The sequence below is a fragment of the Numida meleagris genome, chromosome 6, assembly GCF_002078875.1.
Source record: "Numida meleagris isolate 19003 breed g44 Domestic line chromosome 6, NumMel1.0, whole genome shotgun sequence".
Taxonomy (NCBI): domain Eukaryota; kingdom Metazoa; phylum Chordata; class Aves; order Galliformes; family Numididae; genus Numida; species Numida meleagris.
The window spans coordinates 25667747-25692319 of record NC_034414.1 but is presented as its reverse complement, the minus strand read 5'-3'; the positions used below and the strand labels follow the sequence as shown (position 1 = coordinate 25692319).

Below are 24573 nucleotides of genomic sequence, written 5' to 3'. Positions count from 1 at the left end.
TCGCTTCATTTTGGGGCTAGGAGTGATCAGTTCTCTTTCAAATGTTGGTTTTGTCAAATCCTACAATTATTCAATGGTTACCAACTACAAGCCTGAATAATAAAATTTCATAACTTTTCAAACATTCTTTAAATGAAGTATCTGATTCGAGTATCTGCCTTCAAGATATAATGCAATAGTCCATTGTTTCTCTGTGGTTCTTCCTATTCATTGAGCTTGATCATAAAGTTAGAAGCAGAAAAAGATGCTATGGCTGTGTAGTCAGTCTCCATGTTGGTATAGAATTGAATCCTAGGAGAAAACAGATATTTTGTTATGATTTTGTCCTCCTTCAGAATATATCCGCACTCCTGTCCCTCAGCATTGTTGGTGCCAAATGTGAGAGGCTGACAAACTACATCAGGAAAGAGAACACCTTCATGTTACGGTAAGTCTTATGGAGAAGTGCACTAATAACAATCTACATAGCTATCCTGTCTGGTTGCATTTGCCTACAGTCACCGAAGACTGTAAGAAGCATAAGTGCAGTGCTTGCCTTGGTCAAAGACAAAACTAGAATGTTCCTTCTCCTATCCCTTTTCACAGACTGAGAGATGGGGCAGAATACTTCTTTGCAGCACCTTCTCAGATGCTGATGGAGAACTGGTTGCAGTCACTACAGAATAATATAGGTACGTTCTCATTTTCTTCAAGGATTAATTATGTTTTAGCAAGCAATGGTGAGAGAAAGAGAAGAGACTAAGAGATTGTCCTTAGAATGGGGAATTTTGAGCCTTCCTTTTTGCCTCCATTAGACAGCAGTACACAAGTTACCTGCCACCTTTCAATGTAGTAAACTGTCCGGAGAATGCCCTGGGATGACTCACAAAGCAGCCTGTCAGTTGTACTGCAGCCAGTGTCAGGTTATTCCCAAAGAAGGGTATTACCCAACACCCCTATCCATCATTTCAGTAAAGGGTTGCTTTGGATCTTGATCAACAGTTTTTCCTCTAAATCCACTAGGCAATGGCATACTGGAAAGGGCCACAGTTATACTGAATTTCAGGGAAAACTGGTATGGACCCAGGACTGGTTACAGACCCCAAATTCTGCCTCTAATAATACTTTACTACTATGTTTTCATCTGTGTTCTTTGACTCTGTAGGACACAGAAACAGACCGGATTCCACAATGATGGTGAGGCCTTTCACTCCCAGCACTGAGACCTCCCAGACAAGTCTATGGGATAGAGACTCTGCTGAAAGACTAACCAGCAGAAGCGCGCTCCTGAGGTAGGGGGTTCTGTGCTGCAATGCTGAACAGACACCACAGCTGTTTGTGCTTAGTTAGCAGTCACCTACAGAGGTAGATTGTCCTGAGATCCAATCATCCTGCTTCTCTGTTGTTAATCCAGTAGAATACAGTATTCTTGAGTAGGACTCTGCCTCTGATCACTTTGTCATTTATGATGTGCTATACCCAGTTTTCAAAACTGGGTTTCAATGAAGTCAGCTATATCCTGTCTGTGGTTAACAATTTAAAATTGGGAATCCCAGAGGAATTCTTTTATCACTTATTTTAGTCACTAAAGTTCTTGAAATGAAGTGTGTGATCTGAAAATTGGATTACCTATATGCTCAATGGAGACAAACTTGTTCCAGTAGATGAGGAAACCAGAACAAGAATCCAAACTAGGAGCCTTGGATTTTTTCCTCTGAATATTCTCTCCAGCGAGGTCTGAAAGGAACTCAGACTCTTACAGGAAAGAACCAAATCAGTTGCCTGAAATTAAACCATTTGAATACTTTAATCACAGACCATTTTGAGAATCCAAACAGACACTGAAAACATATCCAGAGCCAAATCAGGAAATTTGGCCTGTAGAGTAAATTAGTTTGTGTTGCATTTAGAGGCTGTGAAAGTCTTCCAGGTTGTGATATGAAACCCTAGTCCCTCTGGAAGGTTGATTTTTTTTAATTTTTTTTTTTTTTGCTGCTGAGATAGATGCCTAAGAAGTTCTTGAATATACACAATGACTTAAACTCATCCAGATTGTCCCTGATTTTCTGGTGATGATTGTTGTTCATAGGAGAACACCATCTTTCAGAATCAAACCAGAGAAAGAATCTGCAGCATTTTTCAGAAATTTAGAGGAAGATGGGACTGCAGTGACCCAAGCCTCCATCACCACTCTGAGCCTAGAACAAAGTGGTAATAACACAAAACTGCCTCCATCTCACCTAGAAGCAGGAAGAGAAAAATAACATTTGCTTCAATGAAAAACAGACCCTTAACTTCTGGAAATGTATTCATAAGCTTTAATTTAATCACTACCTTTGGAACTTATTTTAATTAGGCATTAAATCTGGTAAAGCCATTAAATATAATTAAAAAGAACTACATCTGGGATACTTCTGTGGATATGACTCTGTCATTCACCCTACCACCTAAGTAATACCTACTCCAAGTCACTTAATGGAAAAGGAGAGGGAACTTTAATCCAGACAGCTCACGTGAAATGACTGCAAGATGGAAATGTGCCCAGCCACCCTCTCACTGGAACAAGCAGCAAAGCTGTATTAGCAGTCCTTGTTCAGTGGCTAAGACTGAGGATGAGGGGAGTAAAGACAAGGACCCACGCTTGTCCTCTGATGCTGGCTAAATGAGATGTAGAGACTGTTGTAAGGTGGAGGTGGAGGTGGAGAATCAAAAAAAGCATGGTCTGAGCCAATTTTCTGGATAAGATGCACTCCTTTCACAGTACCTTGTGTTGGAAAAAATATAAGTCTGCAGCCACAACAGAGCATTTTTCAGAAAAGACTTGCCACTATTTTCAGAAAACATACAGCAACAATTCAGGTGTGCTTTGCTGCAGGCCTGTAACAGACTCCAGTTTAAAATTGTTGGAGCTTGATATTGACAAATGAGAGGAACTAGATCCTATCAGCTCTGTGCCTCCCTCCAAGAGCTCATCAGTCACACCAAATTGCATTACCGTGGTTTTAGATGAGATCTGACTTAAGACCTGCAACCTGATCCCCAGTCTCCATAGATAAAAGATATTTGCACTTAAAGATTTGCCTCATCTTAAAATGTTTTAATGCCCTAAATTTTGTCTTGAGATGTTGACGTAAGGAACCCACTGAATGGGCAGTGCACAGTTGTTAGGATAGCTTCAGTTGTCTGTGGTGCTCTGAGTGGCACTCTTCAAAGTCATGGCAACTCAACATAAACATTAGTCTTGCTCTATAATATGAGAAAATCCCTTGGCAGTCACCTGTGTGGCTCTCCCAGGAAGAAGGCAAATGAAAGAGCACTTATTTCATAACGAAATGAACTTTTCAGCGTTTGCTAGACTCTTCTAGGGAAGACATTCAACTTTTAGAAAGGGATTCACACATTAGAAATGCAAAATGCTATGGGATTAAATTATTGCGCATAAACCTCTCTTTCCACACCTGCCAACATACAAGTGCACTTTATGCTGTTCTAGTGTAAATTGTTTTGAACAGTTGAAAATGGAAATGATCATCAGATCCAGGTGGGCTGTCATTTTGTTAGTTAGCACGCATGACTTTTCTAAGAAAAAGGCACATTTGCAAAATTATTCTGCTAGGCTGTAAATAGTCAATATTTTCAACATTTATTTCTGCAGTTGTTTCAATGTTGCATTTACTACTATAATGATCAAATAGAGAGGCAATTATATATTTTGTCATTTGCCAGAGGCATGGGAGGGCTTGAAAAAAAGTAGACTGTGATATGGAAGGCTGCCATTATTGTATGTTAATTGAAGAATAAGTGGCATCCACACCCACAGGTAAACTGGGGCTCATTAGTAATTATAGGGGCAATATTTTAAAGCATGTTGTGGTGTAGTGTTTTTCCTAATAGGATAGATATAGTAGCCTGCTGATTTCACCAGCTGGATCATGTAGTCCTTGTGCTTTTACCGGCTCTGACTTCCCAAAGCAGAAGCCTAAGGTGCATGTGATATCAAAGGAGGTCTCCAACCACCTCTTTGCAGCTCATTTCCTCTTCCTTATAAAAACTACATTTCATGTCCTGTGCCCTTATCTGCTTGCTTAAGTCCTGGCACTGCAAAGTGCAGTGAGGAGGCAGCTTAGGAGGCACAAGCCATCACTTTCCACAAGGCGCAGACTGTTGTTGCTCAATAAGCTGCTAGTAACTGGCAACAATAGCTGTGGCTCTTAAACTGAGATGCCTGTGAGATGTTTCAACATTGTTTATCCCAGAGAAGCTTTCCTTCTAGAAGCCCCAACGAGTGCAAGAAGAGATAGATACTGTGGTGTATGTCAGCAGTAGGAGGGCCTCCCTGCAGATGCACTGGTAGGAAGGGAAAGCTGAAGATAAAATTCTTGTTTTGTCCATATGTCTTCTGTCAGTGCTGACTGCCAGGAACCAGCTAGGAGCTAACTGAAAAAAAAAAAAGTCACGTAGTTATCTGAGGCACAAAGATTGGCTTGGCTTTCCAATCTTAACCTGATTGTGCTCCATCCTTTGATACTTCTTTTTTCCTCCTGCAAAGAACTCTTACTTTCAGAAACTAGTTTACATCCCATGAATGTGGATTATGTTTATATTTTCTGTAGGCAATGTCATTGCCATTACTAAAACTGATGCTTTCATATTGCCCTGGCTTGTTCAAAGTTCTCCATGGAGAACATTCTACAGCGTACGCTGTAGAACTGGTTAGTAGTTTATCATTGCACGAAGTTACAGTTTTATGCTATTTTTATAGTGTGCACCAATTAATTAGTAGTGAATGCTCGAAGCAGAAAGCTAAACTCCTTGCCCAAAGTACCTTGCAGCTTTGAATAGAATATATGGGCATTAAGAAAATGGGTCACGTAGGACAGTGCCTAAGGAAAGCCAAGCATTGCTGGCTCAGATAACACGATCAGTACTTTCACACTGTGTTACACAGGTTTGGTTGTTCTGGGAATGGGAGATTTTGGACCTGAAAAGAATGTTAGTCTTTCCTTCCACCACCCCTTTTGCCACCACAAAACCAAAATGCAGATACACCAGGACTGCTCAGAGTCTCAGACCCTTTTTCACTCAGGACGCCCTACCTGAATGGTGCACTAGTAGCGTGCTGTACCTGGAAATTCTTAGCACCTGTGGGCAGCAAATTCCTTCTTTCTTTTTGAGACAGAACTTATCAATCAGTGCAGTTCTGCAAATGTAGCTCTTTCCCAGAGCAAAGGTGTGACTGCCAGTGCTCCTCCAGGAGAAATCCAAGCTTGGAAGGAAGGCCTCTGGCACGGGACTACTGGTGGCTTTCGGTTTTCTTCCTCTGTGCTTCTGCCTGGATATGCAATAAGGTGATTCAGATGCAAGTTTCCTCTTATGGCTAAGAGGTATAATAAATAATATAGGGAAGTGGCAGGCCTGAAATTGAAACAGGGCATGAGTTTTTGTCTGGAGACCAAGCGTTCTCTTGTCTGGAGGTTCACCTCCTGCAATGGGCTCGTGGAGAGTTAAGTTTCAGCTCTCTTGTTCTGAAACAGCTTTTTTAACCAGTCAGTATGAAGCACAGCAGATCCAGAGGGAAAGAGTATCTCTGTGCACTCAGAACAGTGGGTGGATGAGCTGGGTCACCTGAGGTACTGACGCCAGCCCTGCTGTGCTGGGCTGAGCCAGGCACCATCAGACGCACCCCAGAGAGCCCTGCAGCGCCAGGTGGGGCTGCCAGAGCTGGGGCCCCACTTGTTGAAGTATGGCGCAATCATGAGGAGTAACACCTTGTTGGGGTGTTTCTTTTTCCCCTTCCCGTCTCTGTTTCTGAGCCAGAGAAAACCTAGCACAAGCAGGGGAGAAATGTGTTATTTTTCACCCAGGACAGTACAGCGGCTAAGGCTTTTCCTTGTGAAGTGAAAGCTTCAAGTCCTTAGCTCCTCAGGTAAGGGTCCTGTTTTAGCGATCCTGAAGCATGGTTCTTGCTCTTTATTGCAGTCTGCTCCTTTGTCTCGGCTAACTTACCAGTGGGAGGGACGGAGAGTGCACGGCACCAGATTTATGTAAATGCTTTTGGTGTGCATGCAGCACCTCGAGTTTAAATCTGTGCTGTGACTGATTCCAATCACAGCCAGTAAGGTGAGCTCATAATCACCACGCTTCTTGGCTAGTCTGGCTCTCTCTCTTGCTGTGCCTCTACTGGAGCTGTTTTCTGTCACAAAAAATACAGTAATGAAAAAGGGGTCCATTTTCACTTAGAGTTGATCTTTAGCTGTTTGTTTTTACACATTTTAAAAAACTTTTTTTTAAACTTAGGTTATTTTTATATAAGGGCATACAGCAACAGGACAAGGGAAAATGGCTTTAAACTGGAAGAGGGTAGATTTAGACTAGAGATCAGGAAGAAATTCTTTACTATGAGGGTGGTGAGACACTGGAACAGGTTGCCCAGTGGGCCTGTGGATGCCCCCTCCCTGGAGGCGTTCAAGGCTGGGCTGGATGGGGCTTTGAACAACCTGGTCTAGAGGGAGGTGTCCCTGTCTGTAGCAGGGGGGTGGGAACTAGATGATCTTAAAGGTCCCTTCCAACCCAAACCATTCTATGATTCTATTATTTTAAACTCATTGTTTAATTAATAACATTAAAATTCAGTAAAAGGCAGGCTTCTGTACACATTTAATCACTCAGAGAGAAATAGTGTAGTGTCCTGGCTGCGGCTCAGTACAGCTGTGTTCCTACCCAGCCCGTGCCATTCCACTCAGGAGGGTTTATTTGCCACAGTAGTATGTATTTCCACTCTTTTCCAGCCTCTCAGTGCCTCTGTAAACCAGAACATCTCTCTGATTTTTCCACCCCGTCTTGAAAGTAGTAAATGCCCTACAAAGCACTCAGCAGAAGCAGTGCTGGTGCTACCAAGAGTCTAGTCCTGTGCTTAAGAAGTGTGTAAAAACTCTCAGGATTCTGGTGCTCTTTTGCAACATTATATTTTAATGGATATATTACTAAGCAATTAAAAGATGTAAGCAGTTTCTATAAAGAATAGCTAACAGTTGTAAGAACAAACTTTTTTTCCTCTGTTTGGCAGTAGATAGCAAGCTCTGGGGCTTTTCCAGCTGAATGTTCATGTAAGGGCTGTGACCTGGGGTGCATTTTGGATGGGCATGTTGCAGGCATGACTTCATCTTCAGCAGTTAAACAAACATAACTCCACAACGGCAGGCATGGACCTGTCTGTAAGCAAGCCATGTGCCTGGGGATGAGGAACAAACACAGCATTTCAGCAGTCTTCTCCTTTAGACTTCTGTCCCCCTGAAAGAAGAACAGGACCGAGGAGCAGCCCCGAGCACAGGACACTGACCAGCTGCACACCACTCACTGTAAGTATGCTCTCCAGTTTTGTGGGTTCAGGCTGTTTGACTGAGCATGTCCTAAAACACAACCCAGCTGTGGTGAGGGGACAGCACGTGCCAGCCACCACTCTCCCAGCAAGCTGTGGGTGAGCCTGCCAGCGCTGTGTCCCACCACACTTCACTCTCACAAACAGCCTCCAGGGCCTTCTGCCACACTGTCAGGCCAACAACAAGCTCCCTCAGCTTCAAATTTGAAAAAAAAAAAAAAAAAGAAACACAGCAAACCAAAACAACAGCAACAAAAAAAAAAAACAGAAAAAAGACCAACCCCACCCTCTCATGGGCAATGATACAGCCCTTGCATAATTACAGGCTCTGAAATGCAACAAAAGCATTTAAAAATTAGGCAGTCTTTTATGGCTACAGGGATATCACATGGGACCCCAAGGAGACACCAGGGCACATAGCACGGAGTGTTGGCTTCGAGATTAACCAGCAGCCCCAGCCCCGCATGAAGAGCAGGAACAATCTCAGGTGGCAGTTCCCTGACAAAGGGACCATCACCATCCCTTCCCACCTCTCTCACCACCTTGACCTCCTTCACTCTATGATAGGGTTTAACAGTCCCTCAGAGAAGGTATTCTCCACTGACCCCTGTGGGTTATCTGGGCACGCTGGTTTTGTTGTTTTTTTTTCCCATTTCTTTCACATTTTAGTGGGCAACTCTGTCTACATTAGCAGCACTGTGCAGGCACAAAGCATGCACCAGTTGTTGGTTTGTGGAGCACTTAGAGCCCCAAATTGCTCAGTGCATTTGAGATGTGTTGCTGCTGGCTACATGCTGTCAAGATTCCCAAGTGTTAGGGACCACTCATTGTAGTCCATAAACAAAATCTTTTTTTTAGCAGCATAAAAAATTAGGTAGATGAAATAAAACAGCATACAGCTGCCTCTGCTCCTATCTGCATGTGCTGCACCATTATACACTGAGCCAGGACACGATCTCCTCCATGAAGGTCACAGATCCTGCTGGTAAGGCTTTTGTTTCTGAGATACTTCCCTGCTGCATCTTACTTTTCAACTCAACTCAAAACAGCTCTGTCTTTCTTACAGCCAGTCTCTGATTCTTTCTTCTCATGGTCTGAATTCAGTTGTACAATCGCACTCACAGCTGGTAAGACTCCTCAGATTTTGCACGGTGCTCCTTAACTCAGTAAGTACCATACAAGGAGCAGTGGAGAGGTTTATTTACTACCTTTACTTGCAGCAGAAGATAGCATTTAGTAGGAGCAGGGTTCAGGCAATGAAACTTTTTGTGAGTGCTCTCCCTCTGAGCTTGGATACTGCATGCATACACCAAACAGGCAGACCCGTTTCTCTTTCTTTAATTTTGATCTCAAGTATAACTCAATCTCAAGTAAATTTCCAGCACAGAAGAAATGTCTAAGAGCTTCCCAGGCCCCCATGAACATGCTATGTTTGGATTAAATATGCCAAGAGCAGGCCCAGCTCCTTCAGTGCTATGAAACCTAGTAACTTCTCTGACTTCTGTTTTGTGTACTCCACATCCTTCTCTACCATCTTTTTAATATTGTGGTGAGCCATAAAGATATTCCAAGCTCCTTGTTCAAGGCAATGTCTCTCACCCTAATCCCAAGCAAATGAAAACCAGGCATCATTTTTTTTCCTGAGTATTTTCCTCCAGCAAAGAGGTGTGAAAAAGAATTTCCTTTTTCTTATTTGTGTTCTATTTTAGTGTAGCGCCTATTAAAAATACCTTGCCTGTGATGTTAGGGATTAAGACTGTAAAGGGAAAAAAAAAATCTTCTGGTTGTGAAAATACAGTAACTATGCACTCTGTTACATTAGTTATTTTATCCTGCATTCAGCTTGCACCCATAAGAAGCACTAGCTTAAATTAAATGTAGTTACTTGTGTCTATGGTAACTATTCACCCTGAGTTTTTGATATCAAAAGCTCTTGACATTTTAATTCATACAGGCACTGCCCATATAAATGAAAATAATCACTCATCCCTTATGCGGAATTTTTCCTCCAGCCAAAACTAAAAAGAAAGAACCATACTCTCTCACTGCAGCTCATGTCCTCTCTTCTTGAAATGTAACTGCCCCCTTTGTGGCAGTCTGGAGCAGCATTTCTGTGCCAAACACTTGCAGGGGAATGGAATAAAGGAATAATTTCTACATCAGCAAGGGGAATCAGCCAGACAGAACGTAACAGTCCACGTTGCAGTTTGGCCGTTGATCACAGATATATACGACTCTTTGGCCTGAGTTCAGAGCTGAGCCCACCAATTCAGTGCAAATTCTTGCTGCTCAGCCTAGCTGAAAATCTGGACATTACTGAATGCAAATGGCCAGGACTTGGTTTGTAATTGTATCATTCTAAAGGCACTGATAATGGGCTCAGGATTGAGGGAACGGGCACATGTAAAGAACTATTGCTATCACCACCACCATTTTTAATGACATTGGCAAATTCTAGAAAGGCCTCTGCTAACCAGAACTCTCATTTCTTACCAAGTAAAACGACACTGTGAGGCTCTTGTGGTCTGAAAACTTGGGGGAGGAAGGTTAAATACACCCTTTTGAAAGCTTGGAACTTGAACAATGTGAGATGAGAAATGTACAGGTTTCCTCAGTCTCCCATAAATAATGAACACTGTGATGCATTGTAATGTGACTGTGATGTTATGTGATTGTTACGAGTCCATTGTAATGTGACTGTCGTAGCCTTCAGTAGGGAAAAGAGTGAAAACCCATCCTAGGCATATTCAGCTCCAGAGTGGCTGGGGAGATTCCCAGTCGTGCAACTAATTTTCCGTTCCACCGCATTCTGAAGTGCCTGAAAGAGCAGGTGTCTGTTGTTGAGGATGTTGTATTTGCTCAGGTTCACAAGTTTGTCAAAATTTTCAGGAGAGTAGATTAGCCTAATGAGGTAATAGGGTGAACGGTTGTTGTCCAGATTTACTTTGCCTTCTTCCATCTCTGAGAGACTGCGCTTTACCCCTGTGAAAGAAAAGTCACCACAGTGAGATTTGCTTGATACACGGCAGGTTTTCATGTAACTGAGTGTTTTCATGGCAATGAGGCTTCAAGGTGCAGGGCTCAGGCTGTCAATAGAAGTGGCTGTATTAAAAATGTCCAAGCTTTGCTTTGTGAAACTTCCTGATATTCAGAGAGCCTTATTATCTGCGCTATCCACATCCACATACAGCTGCATCCACCTCAAGCACAGAAAAGTGCAGTCTCTAGTAGCATTGTAAATGGGAAATTTGCAAGCTAATTATTTCTCTTTTCTAGAATTTAAATAGTTAAAAAGCAGGAAAAATAAATACTCACATTCCATGAGGTGTATCTCAGCCATCTCAAAATGAAAAGCTCCACTGTTAAACTTGAAATCCACACAGATTGCCAAGGACCCTCCTCTCCCAACCACCCACATCAGCTGCTAGCTGTCAGCTTGACTGATGAATCAGTAGCTGCTCAGAGACATGCAGGTGAGTGTCACATCTCACACATTCAGGCCTGGAGCATTGAGAAGCTGCAGCGGCTGTGTTGCTCTGCATAATCTCATCCATCTTTCATGTAAAGTGCCCCTAAGACATTCACTTGTTTTATCTGCTAGCCTCTGTTCAGCAGTCTCACCTGATGGCACACTGCCATTTGGACCATCTCCATCCTCTACCTAACAAGCCCGGTTCCTCTGCTGGGCACCTTCTCTTTTTCTGGAGTTTCTAAATATGATTTTGTTGGAGAATCTGTTTGTTAACACACATACTCTCCAAGCATTCAGTGGTGAATCTCATAGCAGAAAATGAGTTTTACTTAACCTGCATTGCTCCTGTTCATAATTTTCCCCAAATGCATCCTCATTCATATCCCAGTGGCATAGGCAAATATGCAGGTATGACCCTGATGGGTAGAAGATGGGATAAGCGCACTCACACAAAGGCTGTGCCCTCTCATAAAATTGTTAGGAAGAACAAAGAAGATCAATACTGTAGAAAGACAAATTACCCAAATTCAGCTAAAAAGACTGAACTTACCAGGTGCCTTGAATTCCTTAAATGTGTCATTCACAAGGGGGAAATGAATTACTATGGGTGCTCTGGGGTCCTCTGCATCTTCAAATACGTAACATTCCTTTGGGTTCTTCTCCTCTTCTTCACTTATCTCCACTTTGGGGAATGGGATTTTTTGTATCTTGCAATATTTGTATGTCATCTCTAATTGCTGTGAATACAGAACGTCATTGCCTTAAAGCAAATACTAAGACAAGGTTTACTGATGTATCACAGAAATACTGTGGCATATTAATTCAGTCCCTAGAATTACGCTGCAATCTGTGTGTAGACCAAAGTAGCCACAGAATAACCCTACTTTCTGCCACCACACGCCACAAGTCAGAAGACACTTATCACCCTATAAAGTTTTTTGTAATTAGAAGGAATGGTAAAAGCCACACTTAGAATTTGTCATGAGAACAGGGCATGGGAGATCAAGGTCTTGTCTTCAGCAACCAAGTGTTACTGCAATACTCAGAGAATGCAAGAAAGTGAATGCCAGAATCCAATACAGAGAAAGGAGCCTAAGATCTTTACGCCTATCAGCCTGGTTTGCTCTTCAGTATATGATCAAGACTTGGACAACTATTTACTTGAAAGTTTTAATAAATCAAGGATCCACATACTCTGTCCCATAGATCAGTTCCCATGCCCACTCACAATAAAGGCCCATATAGGGGAATAATTTTCCTGATCGCTCAAGTGGCCCTGGAGAAGCTCTGAAATACGTAGTTAAAACAATATAAACATGTTACCTACATATCCACATCTACAGCAATCAAGCTTCATTCGGTCTTTTCCCTCAAAACTCCAACAATCTCCATTACTCACCTCAGAAACTAACCTTTCTACTGTAAAGACCACTTCTACACCATTATCATTTACTCATGTTTGAAGTAGCTGGTCATTGTATGATTTGAGCATCAGATATAAATTTGGTTATGAACTCTTACGGCTTTACAAGAAGAATTTGACCAGGGCATCAAGGAGCAGAGCATATTCCTTTTCTTACCTTGAACGCATTCCCCAAACCATAATCAAGTGAGATAATGACATCTACGTTCCTCTCTGGCTTGAAAAGTGCGGCACCACTGGTGTTAATGAAATAGCCAACATCTATCAGGCAAAGATATTTCTGCAGCGGTGTCAGACTGTTAGGGAAAGAGTCCAGCACGGTGTCTGAAAAATATTATGAATATAGTTAGTAGTGCATTGGTGAAAAGAGCTGTGATATACAGTAAAGACAGCCCCTTGCCATCAAGACCAAGCTCACCTCCCTCCATAACACGACCCCACAAACGTGGCCTCAAAAAGGCAGGCTGTGAGGCAGCCAGGCTGAGGACAGGTGAGACACAGACTCTGCTGGCCTCACAGCTGCTCTGGGGATTGTTTTTTCACAGAATACGGACTTTAGCCGATTTTTTTTTTCCCCTGCTAAGAACTGGGAAAAATGCAAACAACAAGAACAATTTCACAGTGTAGCAACAAATCTAACAAATGCAGTACATTGCTGCTCTTTTGCATTGCTCTTTTTTGACTTTTGCATTTTCTGGTTCAGACTCCTCTCCTGAGGTAAAAACTCTGACTTCGCCTTGCTTTCAGTGTATTCTCATATAAATTATCTTAGCCATGCTGAAACAAATACCACATTGTGCATACAGCATCCTTTCCCAACAGCTTAAAGTATTCAAGTATTGCTTGGATTAATTAAATTTCACATTAACTCCAAAAGCAGCAAAAACTGGATTATAGTTACTGGCATATTGAAATCCAGAGCCAGTATCTGATAGCTAGATTCTCATTTCTGTCAGAAACCCACCAGCCAGCCTGTAGACAGCAACCCCACTACCATTTCTAGTCCCATGGAACAAAAAACATTTTGTCATGACTATAAATATCAAAACAGTGTTTTAAGAGACTCCTTCAAGTTTCCAAAATGAGGTAGCAAATCCTAGAGCAGACCCCTCATTCCTTGAAACATCTGTGCTTAGGCATTTTTTAAAAATGTTGACTGCAGAAATATTGCAGATCTTTCTGCTTCCTTGGCCTCATTCTGTAGTGCTGATTTAAACTGTGCAGAATAATTCCAGCTCTTTCCATAGCCTGGAACATTTGACAGCATCTTGAAGTAATAACTCATATCTTTTTCATTCCCTTAGTGTCAGATTTTTACAAAATTATTTGCTTCCTTTAGCATTTATGAATTATGGGAATTTCTGGCATAACGAGAGATATTTGCTTGACTCCTCACAGAAGAAACAGAGTGTACTTTTTAGTTCTATTTGGCCTGGTGAATATTTTAAGTAAGTCGAAATTCACTACATCCAATATCTTACCATGGACACGAAACTGTGCATCTTTTATCCATGGCTTCATAAATTAATTAGAGATCAGGCTTTTCCTTTGGAGAGTCTCCATTTCCATGTCACGCTCGAAAAGGGACTTTGAAGAAGTCCTTCTTCAGGAATTCCCTCAGAAGCACAAACTCTACCATAAATGTATTACGGCAATGGCCTGCTATGAGTTCTTAAATTTATCACCACCAAAATTAAGCTATTCACATGCCATTTAATGAATTGTTTTAATGCATCAGTTAGCCTGAGCTCCAGGGAAGTATTTAAGACAGAGCTGTATTCTTGAGACTTCATCTACCATGAGACTATCATTTCTGAAAAGCACTTAGTACTCTGTAGGCTCTGCCCTAAATGCTCCACACCTCTTGCCACTGTCAGCAAACTTCAGATAGCAATGGTAGCCAGACATAAAAAGTGTTGTAACTTACATGGAACAGAGGAGACAAGACACAAATTGCAGAAGGGAAAGACTCAGAGGAGCACACATTTCCTTGCTAAAATCAGATTAATAATGTAGGGTCCTCCCGCACTGCTACCTGCTCAAGGCATAAATGGGGACTGGATTACAGGAAGATTTATGGTGCACAGAAGCTCAGTTTCATTTCCTGCCTATCATTTCACAGACTGTTTCATGGTTTTTGAGGTAAAACAATCATGACTTCACTTTGCCTGCCTGCAGAGCACAGGCCGTAGAAAATTAATGTTCAATTTATACATCAAATCTATACATTTTTTTTGTTTAATATAGATCTAAACCTATGTGGATCTAACTTTCTGTTGTTGGATTTTGTTATTTCTGCTTCTGAAGGGTTAAAGAGAGGTGAATAAATCATCAGATACCATCCATATGGCAACCACACCTTTGCAGCCAATCCTTTCCTTAATCTGACCAACACAATAACCTTATGTTTCCAGTGTTACCTCTGTTTCTTGACCTCAAAAAGAGTCTACACTTCTCTGAATCTTTTGACTACAACAACAATGCAGAATGACAAGCTTCCTGTAGAAGAGCATGCTGTCACTCAAATTACAGATCTCATCAAGAAGTGAAAGAGCACCTCATGGACTAGTTCATTTTAACCTGCCACTGCAAAGAAACAGATAAAATGAAATAGTTCCATCTCAGCAGATTTCCAAACCCCGAGCAAATATCTCTACATGTGAGATTTCCAAAGTCTAAAAGAACAATCTGAGATGTTACCTGCACACTGCAGCTAACTCTTTGTTGCAGTTACCTTTCCATTCAATAAATTTTCTCTGATGGACATAATCCTTATGAAATTCTAAGCCTCTCAGGAAGTTATGAGACTTTCCCAGTAGTGGACGCTTGGTAATAATGTCCTGAAACATTTCATACAACTTCCCTGACAAACAAGATGGAGGCTCGATGATAGTGGTATCCTCCTCAGGAGAATGTTTTTCTGAAATACAGAAGGAATTATGAGAAAAAACATACGTAATCTGTTCTGCTAGACACTTTTGCTGGCTAGCTGTTCTCCTCTCCACATTTCCTGCAATCTGTTGAAAAACATACATACATGATCATTTAAACACAGAGGCATTTGGTTGTTTAAAGCAAGCACACCTTTTTCCTTTTACTTGCTTTCTTTGTACTTTTGTCTAAAAGTAAGAGCCAGCCTTCTCATTTGTAGTCACAGGAGTCATTTAACAGATCACAAGTAAATTCTAAATGAAAAACATTTGCAACTAGCATAAAGTGTGCCTGTGGGAATTAAAAATAAAAAGAAATGTAAGAGGAAAACATCATAAGGTGATCATTCTGATACAGGTGAAAATCATAGTGGAAGATCTAGAATTATGCAATACAGCAAATACCAGTTTAGGGAGAATATGTGAGAGATTATTCAAAAATAGTCGCAACGGTGTATTTTCCTTACTCATCTCCTTAACAGGAGGCATGGTCTGGTCAAAAATGAATACTGATTTTGAAACTCTTACCTATATCTACCATATCTTTGGCCCATCTCTCCCAGAATTCATTTGAATTTGAGGACCAGTACAAGCCATCCAGCAAATTCCTCGTAAAGATGTTTGTCCAAAGACCTGCAAGTCAAACCACATGGGAAAAACACTGCACCAACACGTAAACTGCTGACTATTTCAACTAATATTTTTTTTATTACTAGTATCAATGCTATGTATTGGTGGCCTATGTGAATTGACTTTGTTATGTCAAAGTTTAAGTAGAAGAGTTCAAGCTTAATAATGAAAACAATTCAGTGTTCTTCCTAAAGGGCTAACTACTCCCAGACCATTCACCGTGCAGTGCAGAGTAACAAAATAAGAGTTATCAGTCACCCAAACTACATTTTAGAATGTCTACTGTGCACTTCTGAAAGAAATAAATTATAAGCAGACTTTGGAATCATGGTGAAGCCATTTATGCGTAAAGGCCTTCTTTAAACTGAATTATTCTTAAAATTGATCAAAGGCCTATTTTTAACTTTCAGGCATGTTTTGTTCCTACAGAGTTCAGCTGGTACAGGATCAAAACAGAATTAGCTCTATATTTGAGCCTGCTTTTGGAGAAGGCAGACCTATCCTCTGTGATAAGCCCCATGTCAGATATTCACATGTGGTACAAATTTAATCTCTACCAGATTCCTCATTAGTTAGAGAAATAAGACTTTTGTCTCCAGTATACCCTTGGTTTTGGTATCAAAAGTTGCATTTCTGACAAGGACTTCAAATCTGCCTGGGGGAAAGGGATTCCTCTGACTAGCTGCTTTTCCCCTTGTCCTCACTTTTAGAGGCAGAACAGCCAGTCAAAGCAGATGCTGGAGGTTAAGAGGGCTTCCTTCATCTCTGTGAGCAGGGAAGATTGTGGAGACAAATGACAGTTCTCAACCTACAAAGCTCAGATCATTGTTGCCTTTCTGGCTCATTCTAGATGAGTTTTATTTTATTTTCAGCTCCTTCCAATTCTGCAGTGCATTGCCTAAAAAGAGGCTTAAGAGTTGATGACTGGTCAGAGGGGGAAGGCTTACTATTCCCTCAACTTGTCATCTCCACCTTCTTGTTTGGCTCAGAAAACAGGAAGGAGAACTCTCCTACAATAGTCCCAAACCTGCCTAAGGAAAAAGAGAAGACAGGAGGAAAAGAAACTGCACAAGAAGCAGAAGTGTTCAGAAGGAGTAAAAAGTCTGTTAAATCAAGACCAAGAGCAGACATGCTGCCAAGGACCGTTGTACACACTCCAGGTGCTATCTAGTACCATGCTTTCTACCATGCTGTGATTAACTATGCTGCACTGGCAGGTCACCTTCCAGATAGCAGATCCGGGATTCTGGCAGCTTCTTCACTCGTCTTCCCATGAAGAACTCACTGTCAAAATATTCTGAACGAATGGAGGCTCCGTACTTTGGTATGGCCACTTCATAAGGAGAAAACTCAGCCCACTCTAGAAAAGAATTGGCATATGCTATGCATACTGTCATACAGAATAAGGAAACAAAACCTACCCCTTGGATATAGCTATCTGAAGGTTACATGAACTTTGCTGGTCTCAGCAGCTCAGAGCTATCACTAGTTTGTACTGCAAACTACATTGTCTAGTTCCTTGAGAACTGAGAGATGATTCACTTACTAGCTTTTTCCACCTCAGAAAGAGTCTAACATTAGCATCAAAAATATAGACTCACATTTCTATATAAAGATTCTGGGAATCCATTTGTCTCTCTAACTCAAGATCATCATCAAATGTACAATAAACAACTGTGATGCAACCCGCAAGGAATGACCAGTATGAAAACTCTACTAAACCAAACATGTGAGTCTATATGATACAACAAGGAAGCTTGAAGGCACATCAGTTCAGAATTAGAAAGTATCACAGTGTGGACATGGCCATGCAGTTGCCAGATTCAAACTGTCCTGCATAGGTATTCCTGTAGAACAATAGCCATAAATCTAACCTTACCTAAGTATTAAATGTTTTTTTCTTTCCAGTATCTGATCACTTTAATATTTCTTGCTGCATATAGTCTATTTAAAGAGTGTCACATCACACCCATATAGCAGTCATACTCCACTCTAGAGATTTTCTTTTAGATAACTGGCAATTATGTTACATAGCACCTCTACAAACAAAGGAACTATCACAGCCATTTTATAGATGTGGGACTGAAGCAGAAAGAAAGCATAAGATTTGCCTTCACTCACTCACAATGTCTTCAGCAAAACTAGAACCTCATCCCACACCTTCAGAAATGCCTTTCTTATTCCTGAGAGTGTTTTTCATCAGATCTGCCTTTTCTAATCAACACCCAGCAGTTCGCAAGAAAGACAAATATTTTATTAAAAGATGAATCTTGAGTTAGGGCAAGCAATAGATGCATTCCTCCTGTATTCCCCCCAGACATACACAGTGCCTCCCTACAAATTTTCTTTAGTTCCTACTAAGAGTCAGAAGAAACTCTTGGAATACTTACCTCTAAATTTGAAAGTACTGAACTTTTCCTCTTTGACATTGAGGACTGCATAGAAAGGCAATGGGTTTTGTCCATGCTCCAATGCCTTGCGCTGGTCCGTGAGTTTGTACTTTCTCGGCTAATCAAAGGATTAAAAAAATCACAGTGAACCTCTGGAAGATCGGAAGCTAAAACCACTGACACAATCTACATGAGCACTGATAGGCAACAGATATTTTATTACCCAGAAGAATTTGTGAGTCACATCTCCTTTAAAAAACTGCTTATTTCTTTTTCTGAACTTTCCTTCATGGTTGTCTTTTGGATAGCTACTAACCTGTACATTAATATCTAAGTACCTTGACTGTCTGTGTATCACAGATCCTTACAAAGTCTCAGACTAATGATCACAAGAGGACAGTTCATTCTAATCCTGAAGTGTCCAAACAGAAACAAACATTAAAATATTTGATTTTTCAGTGGTATATTGTTCAATTCTTTCTGAATATTTTCCCACTGAAATTATTATCTGTTGGGCACCTTAGTTCAGAGGCACTGACAAACCATCAGCTACTCTGGAAAATCCTGGCTAGAGAATCCTTTGCCATTATTTACAAGTCATACTGGGATGCACCAGTCACTCTGGATTTGTTCCACACATTATATCATGTAATCAAAGTGGGAGATGCTAAAGCAAATGAGTGGATATTTCCTAAATATGTGGCAGGACCACATACCTGGTGGTGTGGTACATACCCGTCCATGTAAGAACATTTCCTGAACAAGCGACCACAGCGTTGTAAAAGATGAGACGTGTCCTGCTTTTGCCCTCTCAGCAAGTTCCCTGTGATAATACTTCAGATGCTCCATAGACATAAGGTTGAGCTTGCATTTTGTCACTTGTGCTTTTACTGCTCTGAGTGGCCCCTCCAGACTCTTCTGTGACCAATCTGCATGTTCATACAGGTCTGCTAGTGTCCTAAAGAACAGAAATGTGAGAAAATCATCCATTTCTTAGTAAGAAATACTGTATTTACCCACGCACTTTCGTCAAAGCAGAGAAGTAGTAGGCTTAACTTGAAGTTATGTTAGAGAGCCAACAGTAATAGCTTTACCAGGGAATTATGTTCACTTATTAACAATGTGAGACTTTGAAAGAAATGCATATCTCTCCCTGTGTGGAAATGTGATTCCACAGTCATTCCAAGTATAAATCACATCTTCTGTTACTCACCATGTTGAGCCAGAAGCCCCAGTGAGATAGGTAACACAGTCCAACAGATTTAACTTCTGAAGAGCTAAGAGATGGCCAAACATAGCTGACATCGCTCTGAGGCCTCCGCCTGTTGCCATAACAGCTATTACTGGGACCTGCTCAAAACATAAATATCATCTTCAAAAAGTTACTCACTTGCCTACTTGGAAAAGTCTAATTACAGCTCTTATAATTTCCTCCCCAGACTTCATTGGAGGACAATGAAATCAAACCAGTGTTCAGCCAGCCTTTACCAGTACCTTATTTAAATTAATCTCCAGATACTCAGAGAGTTCCCATAATCTCAAAGATTGGACGAGTTTGAATATGCAGTAATTCTAAATCTCCTTGCTCCCTTTGTTCTTTATTGCAGTTATTTATAACAGATAATGATATAACTATAAATAATAAAACTGCAGCAAATGTAATTAAGAATGGATTCAAGGAAGTCATGGATAGGATTTAGAAACAAACATATGTTAATTAAAAAAATGATTCTTTGGACAGCATCCATTCAACAAATAAAATTACATCAAAAAAATAAATGTTCACTTTAAAATTCACCCTGCATCTTGGCAACAAAACATACTTCAGCTGGAATTTGTTAGAAAAGGCTCTTTCCTCATCCTGAAGAATTTTCACGTTTTGCGAAAAGTGTTTGGAAAATGAAAAAAATATGTGAGCCTAAAGAAGGAACATTACAATGATTTCATAAATTTCCACATGAAGTGAATTTCAAATACTCCTGTTTTCCTACTTATTTTGGGTTGCCTGGTTGTCATCTCACAAAATGTACCAATGCCTCATTTTGTGCCAACACGCTGCATCCCATTGTTGGAAACTCTGGCCTTGAAGACTGATATATTATAGCCTTGGGAATTTGACCTATTGAAGAATATGAAGGCCTGAATAGCTGACCTGAAATTTTAGATGAGTATGGGATATGCCACTCTGAGAACTTCAGTAATGTTGCCATTCAAATCAATGGGTTTGTCATCAACACGCAAAAACTACTAGGTTTGTGGGGAGTTGCATCAATCCTAATTCAATAGGCCCACACCCCATGCTTGGATTCCAGTTCACAGACCTCATGTCCATGTAGATCTCTTTCTAGATGAAAAACCCTTTTCAGGGCACTGGCAACCACTCTCTTCCTTTTCTGCAAGAATTCCTGCTCTTCTCGGCACAGATCATATCCTAAGCGCACATCAAGTTTTTCCGTGCTGCAATGTAAATAAATCCAAAGGCATTGGATTAGTGTGGAAAATGCATATGGACCTATTTTCAGCAACTGTAGTCTATTAAACACCATAAAGAACCATGATACACTGTTCTGATTTACAGACAGAAATGCAGATTCCAGCTGCAAAGAAATCAACTGTTTCACTTCTACATGGTCTCATTATTTTCTGATGTTTCAGTCTTAAGTTTTACTGCCATCTTAGGACAGCAAATATGAAAGAGAAGGAATTCTATGTATCCTTCAGTAGCTTTAATCCTTTCTATATCTCCTTCATAGAATTTCTAAGCAAAGGTTTGTCTGAGCCTAACAAATTCTTTCAAGGAGATTTGAACCATGGATCTCTATGGAAATGGTATAATGAAAGAGGTATTCAAATAATTTTGTTTTCATTTGTTGTCTGTCTCATTATTTTACAGGGTAATGTTTCACCTTCCCTAGATGATGCATATTTTTATTCATATCACTGGTTCCACAAATATATTTTCTTAGGAATACTTATGCAGTTTGAATAATGTACAGAATCTGGATGTTTTGCTCAAGTCAAATTCTCTTCTCCCTCTGCCTTCTTCCTGCTTATCCCTTTTGAAGAAGACTCTAATGTCAGGCTTTGGTTCTTTGAAACAAAAGACATCTGACTAAGTTCTTCGCTATTTAAAATTCTCTTTTTTTTTTTTTTTTTTTGAGGTGGGGGGAAGGAGGCATCTTACCATGACTCTTTTGCCCCAGAGGCATCTAACTTTGCTCTGTTGTGGTGACCGTTTTATGATGACTGAACTATTGATGTATTTTGCCCCAAGTCTTTTGCATTCCTTGTATCTAAATGAAGGGCTCTCTGCACTAGAAAACACTGCAAAGAGCAATAAAACTTTCAAAGAAAAAAATAGTCCCCTTACCAATCATTTAGTTGGAGGTACAACTGCAGAGGCACATTCTGTAAACAAAGAAATGTGAGCAGGAATGTAAACAACTCTGTGAAAAGAAAGTTTAGAAATCTAGATTTTCAGTGATTCCTAGAATGCTCCACCACTACCACCATCCTGCATATAATTTTTTGGAAAAATTTGTCAGGAATGAGATGGTAGGCAAAAAAAAACCCAAACATTTTCTATAGAGTCAGACAGAAGGCACTGAAGTGGCTACTTGGAACAAAGTGTGAACAGAACACCCACCTCACTCCATGAACCACCCTAACCCAGCAGCAGTATCACACAACCACCTTCTCATTCCTGAGGATGAAGAACAGTATCCAGCTACAGATAGTGCTACAAAGAGGAAATACAAGTCACCGTATCCTTTCAAAAAGCTACTGAGGTACAGGAATCACCTGCTGTGGAACAGATGTTCATTCTCCCTTCTCTATACGAGCAATGCTGCCAAGTAGTTTTCATCCTACTTTTGCCTCTCATTTGCTGCAAGGTGTGAGAAAAGATGTCTCGCTATTGTTAACAGATTCACTTGTCCATACAGCAGTGTTACTCCTGCTTTTAAAGCAATTTAGAGTTGTACTTGTCCACCAGTTATGAACAATATTGTACACATAGAGGAATGTGACAGAACTGTTCTTTGAGGGTAAGAATCAACTTATCTAACTTCAGCCACCTAAAGTTTAGGCATATAGACTGAGCTAGCCACCCAGATTTCATGCAGACAGTAGAGATAGAACAGAGCATCTCAAAGTCTTGCAGTTGAACATCCTCTTTTAACTGAGTAACAATACTAGAGGTTGGTCTTTAAATTTAGACATATGCAATGAAAACTGGCCAGGGTGAAACCCTGATTATTGATTTTACTGACAGAAAATTCACTTTTCTCTGAAAAAAAAAACAACCTTTTCTCATAGAAAACTTGTATTTGCACAAAAGTCTCACCCAGACAAATTGAATCCTTTTTCAAATGGCGTTATGTTAAGTACTAAGTGTTACTTTATCAGTCTCTCCAAAAGGTTTCATAAATGGTGAGGCACTTACATGTCTTACAGGGAGGGTTACTTTCACTTTATGCCCAACAGGGAGAAACTTCAGTGGTACTGTTAGGGTGTCACTTAAATTGTTTGTGTCATCTTCCTTATCAGAAACTTTCTGCAGAGAACAAAAAAACATGTATTTTACTCACAAATCAGAAGCAGCCCAGTTCTCCATTGTTAGGTGACACTGAAAATAAGTGAGTAGTATGAGAATCAGTATGGTACAGTACACATTACCTGTAGCCTGGCTTTTAGAACTGGCTCCCAAGCCTTAACACAGTGGAAGTAGAAGGTATTTGTGTCCTCTGTAGCTTTCTGTGTTCCTTCATGAGATGCAGGCACCGTAAGCACGAGATTTTTACCCTCTAGTGAAAACAGATTTGTTTAGAGAATATTACAGCTGTCCAGGCAAAATAGCTAACAAAGTTGGCATTTATTTTCTGTGGTAAATCCTCTATAAATTTACACACTGCCAAGTCTCCTATGGCACAAGAATTGGTACTCCTGCATTCACTCCATAGCTTGGAGTGCTCCCAGTGTCAGCACTCTCTCATATTTCCACCAGCAAAATTTGCTGAGTCCAAACTTGATAGTTTTGAGGAAGAGACAGCAGAGATGAGAGTTACAACTAGAGCAAGTTCAGGAACTTTCACAGTACTAAATTTTATTGCATTTAGGAGGTTATTAATTGTCTCTGTATCCTGAAAGTGTCTCCACCTGGATCTGAATGCCTATGATCCGGCTGTGTCCTCACTTCAGAGAAATCTGCATACCTCGCAAATATTTCCTGCTTTCACTATTGTCCACTTGCACTTCCAAGCACCAAACTTCACGGGACTGTAAAAGACAGGAGTGGAAATGTGTGAAAATAGCAAATGCTATGTCTGCAGCAAATAGCCATCATGCAGCCAGTTAGTAGCTATAATTTAGAGCCAAGCTAAACTGATCTCAGTGGTAGAAGCAATCTAGCTGCACAAGAGTAAATTTGTTATCCCAAGACAGTAGACTAGTTATAATGTTTTACAGCTAGCTTGTCCATACAATGGTGCATTGCCAGAGGTGATTACATCTGCTCAAGTTATCCCCAAATCAAGAACCTCTGAACTACACACTGTTGTCCAAACACAGCTACACATATATCTGGTAATTACTTAGGAAGGGTGGGAGGAAACCACCTGATGATGAATTTCTGTGTATTGTGGTCATGATTAGTCTACAAGGTATCTTCTTGCTAGTCCAGATGTAGGGAGATCATGGATTTATTCCACCCTACTCTCCACATGAGTCATTCCAGTTCACCTTTAATAACTCATGCCAGGACATTTTTCCAACAATGCATGCCAATCATTACAGCTCTTATGCCTCACACAGAAAATGAGGGGCAAATAACAGAATATGTGTTATTTTGCTGCAGGGGTTTTAAAGGCTAGCATCTGGAAATCACGTGCAGGCAAGGAGTCGTTGGCATAAGGTACTTTGTACTCCTTAGCTGCTTGGCCAGCCCCAGGAGATAGGTAATGGACCACATGCTGACTTATACCACAAGAGGACTCTGTTTCAACAACTTAAATAGCTCTTTATTAAAAAACGTATGTCCCAAAAAGCTGTTAGATTAGATAATCTTCCAGTTATCGGAGTCTTCTATAGACTCATTCCTTCCAAAGCCTTTGGTTTTCCTGCCAAATGCCATACTGTAACATACTGAAACACAATATTTCACTTTACCAACAAAAATGTGATTCTGAAACATTAGCAAACTATAACCGGGCAAAATACTGACACCTGAAGACTTCAAGAAACAGTTTCTATTCCATGAAGAGGGCAACATCTAAACTGTAACAAATGGGAACTGTCCCACATTTTTTATTTTAATGTAGACCATGCTCTATTCAATTCTGTTTTCCCTACAAAATATCAGATGGCTGAGGGAA

The 24573-nt window shown here is 40.6% G+C and overlaps 2 protein-coding genes across 5 annotated transcripts in view; one reads left to right on the top strand and one right to left on the bottom strand.

Moving 5' to 3' along the window:
• The window catches only part of SPTBN5 (spectrin beta, non-erythrocytic 5), a 97440-nt gene extending 95059 nt beyond the window's left edge, over window positions 1–2381 (top strand). The window contains exons 66-69 of the mRNA XM_021402228.1: window positions 336–427; window positions 586–671; window positions 1145–1271; window positions 2069–2381. Of these exons, the coding sequence (XP_021257903.1) occupies window positions 336–427; window positions 586–671; window positions 1145–1271; window positions 2069–2243 (480 nt within the window). The 3' untranslated portion in view covers window positions 2244–2381. The remainder of the gene's footprint in view (window positions 1–335; window positions 428–585; window positions 672–1144; window positions 1272–2068) is intronic.
• LOC110401265 (cytosolic phospholipase A2 beta-like) overlaps window positions 6631–24573 on the bottom strand; it is a 43203-nt gene continuing 25260 nt past the window's right edge. For 3 of the 4 annotated variants that reach the window (XM_021402161.1, XM_021402160.1, XM_021402162.1), the window contains 14 exons: window positions 23416–23479; window positions 22880–23007; window positions 22647–22757; window positions 21573–21610; window positions 20524–20659; window positions 19416–19552; window positions 18938–19160; window positions 18203–18320; window positions 17035–17172; window positions 15711–15815; window positions 14987–15172; window positions 12410–12576; window positions 11380–11566; window positions 6631–10339 (listed from right to left, as the gene is read on the bottom strand). In XM_021402161.1, the coding sequence (XP_021257836.1) occupies window positions 10095–10339; window positions 11380–11566; window positions 12410–12576; window positions 14987–15172; window positions 15711–15815; window positions 17035–17172; window positions 18203–18320; window positions 18938–19160; window positions 19416–19552; window positions 20524–20659; window positions 21573–21610; window positions 22647–22757; window positions 22880–23007; window positions 23416–23479 (1983 nt within the window). In that variant the 3' untranslated portion in view covers window positions 6631–10094. The remainder of the gene's footprint in view (window positions 10340–11379; window positions 11567–12409; window positions 12577–14986; window positions 15173–15710; window positions 15816–17034; window positions 17173–18202; window positions 18321–18937; window positions 19161–19415; window positions 19553–20523; window positions 20660–21572; window positions 21611–22646; window positions 22758–22879; window positions 23008–23415; window positions 23480–24573) is intronic. The other variant, XM_021402163.1, reaches the window with a different exon arrangement.